General features: G+C 56.6%; 1 protein-coding gene across 1 annotated transcript; it reads right to left on the bottom strand.

Annotated features, from left to right (window-relative positions):
- Positions 1-467: 467 nt before the first annotated feature.
- On the bottom strand, positions 468-1,624 carry LOC123420923 (WRKY transcription factor 22-like). The gene is made up of 2 exons (XM_045107470.1): positions 1,032-1,624; positions 468-957 (listed from the first exon to the last, which is right to left on the bottom strand). The coding sequence occupies exons 1-2, from the start codon at positions 1,556-1,558 to the stop codon at positions 600-602; spliced, it is 885 nt and encodes a 294-aa protein (XP_044963405.1). The 5' UTR covers positions 1,559-1,624; the 3' UTR covers positions 468-599.
- Between the last annotated feature and the right edge of the window lie 2,305 nt (positions 1,625-3,929).

Genomic DNA, 3,929 nt, shown 5'->3' with positions numbered 1-3,929 from the left:
CCGAATTGGCGGTCGCTGGTGAGTCTGAGGCGCCAGCAAGGGCATGGGTGTGAAGAAGGTGGGGTTTTCCATTTCAGGGGTAATCGGGGCCGGGGACAGCCAATGGAGGGGCGAGCGGTATCGATGGGGGTTGTATGGGAAGGTTGCGGTCGAGCGGGAAGCTACGGGGTGCTGCCTTTTTTTTAGAAGAGACTATCGTAGAGAAATTTTGGCCTAGTTTGTGAAAATATTTGGGGGGACGGGGATGCTACATGATCATCTAGAAGAGGCTTAATTCCTCAAAACAAAAAGGTTTTCTTCAAATATGATTTTGAGGGGATCGGCTAGAGATGTCTTTGTTTCCCTAACCACGAAAATTTAGTGGATCAAAGACTATTAAGGAAGGTATCGAGATGATGTTAGATGTATGGTTTTCCTTGGGCTGAGACGCGGAGTCAAGAAACACCGTAACGAAAGAATTTCCGGATATATTTTCTGTTCGTTTACTTGCTTCAAAGACATTTGTGTGAGAGCCTCTCTTTGCAACGCATGAACATCATTCCTGCAACAAAAACTTCGAGCTCCTGATTCTAGTAGTGCTAATAGATCGATAGAGCTAGCTACAGCGAGACCCGTCGCCCGAGGGCGTCGTCCTCGAAGAAATTATCAAACTCGTCATCAAAGGAGGCGAAGAAATCGTCCATGTCCACGGGCGACCAGAGCTCGGACTCGTCGTCTGCCCCAGCCGCGGACGACGACACGTCGGCGCTGTCGTCCCCGCGGTTCAGTGCCGTGTCGTCGGACGCGGGCGACTGGGGCGGGTTGCGCGTGGTGCCAGCGAGCGCGCTTATGGTGGTGGGCACGGCGTGGCAGTGGTCGGCGATGTAGGTGACGAGGAGCACGCCGGGCTTGGCCGTGCTGCGCTCCACCAGCTTCCGCGCCGTGCAGGACTTCATGCTGCTGCACTTGTAGTACCCTCTGCATGCGCATCATTTCAGCATCAGTACGTTATGGCGTGGTGTCACTGAGAGAGTGAGAGGTTAACTGATTACCGAGGGTAGGGGGAGCCCTTGATGGGCTTCTGGCCGTACTTGCGCCACGCCCACTGGTCGTCGGGACCGTTGACGCCGCCCTCGGCCATCGGCACCTCGCGCACCACCTTCTTCATCTGGCTTTTCTTGCTCTTGCCTCTCTTCGGCCGCCGGACGGCTCCAGCACCTCCCGGCTTCCGTCCGGCCTGCTTCTTCACCGGCAGCGCCTGCCCAGACGTCGAGGCAGCGGCTGCAGGGAAGGAGATGAGCACCTCGTGATGATCCGGCGCGCGGTCACTGCCGGACGAAGGCGTGATAGAAAACGGCGCCCTCTGGTGCAGCTGCTCGTGCTCCAGGTCAAGGTACTCCAGCACGTCGTACAGGGACGACGGCGTGGACGCCGCCCTCGCCGGTCGCCGCACGAACTCGGCCGGATCATCCCGCGCACGCACGGCTTCTCGGCGAGGAGACTCCGCTTCGTAGCCGGAGACGACAGTGCCGCCGCAGCTCCTCACGACCGCCCCGAGACCCCAGTCGTCGGCGTCCATCGATCAGCACCTAGATCGTAGCTAGGGCAATGGGAGAGGCAAGAGGAGAGCGCTAGCTGCCCAGCAAGCTTGTCGTGGTTGGCTTTGTGATGGGGTTGCGGCTTGTGCATATATACTGCTCGATCGATCGGCCGCACGCGGCGATCGACATGATCGGCAGAAAGTCAAACACAGCGGCTGGTTGACATTTCGTTTTTAATGGAAGAAAGCACACACGCAACGGCGGAAGCTGGTGGTGCGCGCGCACGAACGGCGTCAGCGATTGATCAGTTCCGAGACGAACTGCTGGATGCAAAGATGGGCGATCACATCAGGATCTACACGCAATTAGCAGATGGATTGACCGACTTTATCAATCCGATTAACTATCCCGCTTTCACGTGCTGCAAAAAATGATGTGTGTGCACCTGTCGCTGGACCAGCGCTAGCTCTTGTTTGGTTTGCATTTGACTTTACTAATGTCAAAGGCAAACAACATGCATGGATGGATATTCGATGGAAACATCTGAGATGAGGTCATGGAGAGGGAGAAAAATATAGCAGGGTAAGCAGAGTGTCGCTGGCATCTGCTTCGCGAGGGAATAAACCTTGGATTATGCTCTTTTGGGCCCGACTTGCTTGCTTAGTTAAGCGTGAGTGTCATCATCATCATCGACATCGATGTTGTGACAGGTTAGTTATACTACTTCCTCCATTTGGATCTGGCATCCATCGATACACCTGTTATTTATCAAGATTTGACTTTTGGTAATGTCAAACGATAGGGAGAGAGAGAGAGAGGAGGAGGAGGAGGTTGAGAACCGTAAGCTATTCTACAGCACAGAGCACATGGTGCAGTCCACATGCCTCCATTGGGATCTATGGTACATGCCGGGTTGGAATCCAAATCATCATATCATCACCCACGCTAATTCTCTCCCTGCTTTATGTGTTGTTGATGTGTGTTGTTTTTCGCTTTATCATCACCCACGCTAATTCTCCGTCGCTGGTTCACTTGAACCGTATCTAGCAAGAGGGTGCAGAGCCTTGTAGGTAGAATGAATGCAATTCATATAGAGGAATTTCCCCCTTCGAATATTTCAAGAAAAATATGGATGTGCGCATCATTTGATGCAGAGACCGTGGATATTCTCTATTCTTTGAAAAGCAAAACAGTGAAACTATATCGACCTCTTATACCAGTTTGCAGATTTTGCATGTGTCCTCTGCTTTACGACGGAGCAGTGGCGGAGCTAGACGGAATGTGCCGCGGGGAGTGTGTGTGTGTGTGTGTGGGGGGGGGGGGGGGGGGCTGACAAAAAGAAAATGGGAGTGTTTGGTGGGGCGAATACTAAAAATGTTTTCATCTAAGTCTTTCCAATAAATGTTTCTTCACAAAGTGGTCCCCTCCCGGACTACACATAGCTCCGCCGTTGCGTCGGAGGATAGAGTGGAGGGAACGTCGCATCAAACTATACAACTCTTCCTTGAAAAAATCTCGTCCTGAAGATATGAAGTTTTGGAGGCGAATTTTATTGCTCCCCTGCCCTACGCGGTGGAATAAGAAGCCCGCGCCCGGCGGGGATGGCCTCCCCGTCTCTACCTCCAACTCCGCAACATCCTCGCCGCTCGCCTCATGGGCCTCGATGCCTAGGCCCTACTCCAGCTCTGATGCGATCCTCCACCCCAACCTCTCGCCGAGGCCGCTGCCCAGGCCCTCCTCATCCACCTCCGATGCCAGACTCCACCTCCACCTCTTGACTTCTGTCGGCCACGGGGACAACCACACGAAGCGTCCGCGTCGACTCCCGCCCGCACCGTCCACACCGTTGAGCCCCCAAGTGCGCGGCTTCAAGGCTACTGTTGCGTCGCCGGCTGGCCCTACCTCCCCTTCCGCTGCGTCGCCGGCTAACGCATGGTCGGCTGCTGGGTCGGCGGATGGCCATGCCTATCCAGCTGCGGCTACCCCTGCCTCGCCGGTTGTGGTGCGACTGTGGCTCCCGCGTTGGCGGATGGCCCTGCCTCGCCGGCTACCGCCTAGCTGGCTGCGGCTACCACCGCGATGGATGGCCCTGCCTCACCGGCTGCCCCTGCCTCGTCTGTTGTGGCTTCTGCGTCGCCGACTCCCCCTGCCTAGCCTGCTGTGGCTACCGCGGCGATGGACGGCCCTGCCTCACCGGCTGCCCCTGCCTCGTCTGTTGTGGCTTCTGCGTCGCCGGCTCCCCCTGCCTTGCCTGCTGCGGCTATTGCGTCGGCGGCTGGCCATGCCTCGCCTGGTGCGGCTATTGCGTCGCCGGCTCCCCCTGCCTCGCCTGTTGCGGCTATTGCGTCGGCGGCTGGCCATGCCTCGCCGGCTACCGCGTCGCCGGCTCCCCTTGCCTCGCCGGCTGCG

Source organism: Hordeum vulgare, chromosome 1H, assembly GCF_904849725.1.
Source record: "Hordeum vulgare subsp. vulgare chromosome 1H, MorexV3_pseudomolecules_assembly, whole genome shotgun sequence".
NCBI lineage: Eukaryota > Viridiplantae > Streptophyta > Magnoliopsida > Poales > Poaceae > Hordeum > Hordeum vulgare.
The sequence above is the reverse complement of the archived record's forward strand: the minus strand, read 5'-3'. Positions and strand labels throughout refer to the sequence as shown.

What these genes read in the sequence shown, in the direction of transcription:
- LOC123420923 (XM_045107470.1), bottom strand. Translation starts at nt 1,558, where the DNA reads ATGGACGCCGACGACTGGGGTCTCGGGGCGGTCGTGAGGAGCTGCGGC. An exon ending in AAGGGCTCCCCCTACCCTCG is followed by an intron (nt 958 to 1,031) that starts GTAATCAGTTAA and finishes ATGCGCATGCAG; the next exon opens with AGGGTACTACAAGTGCAGCA.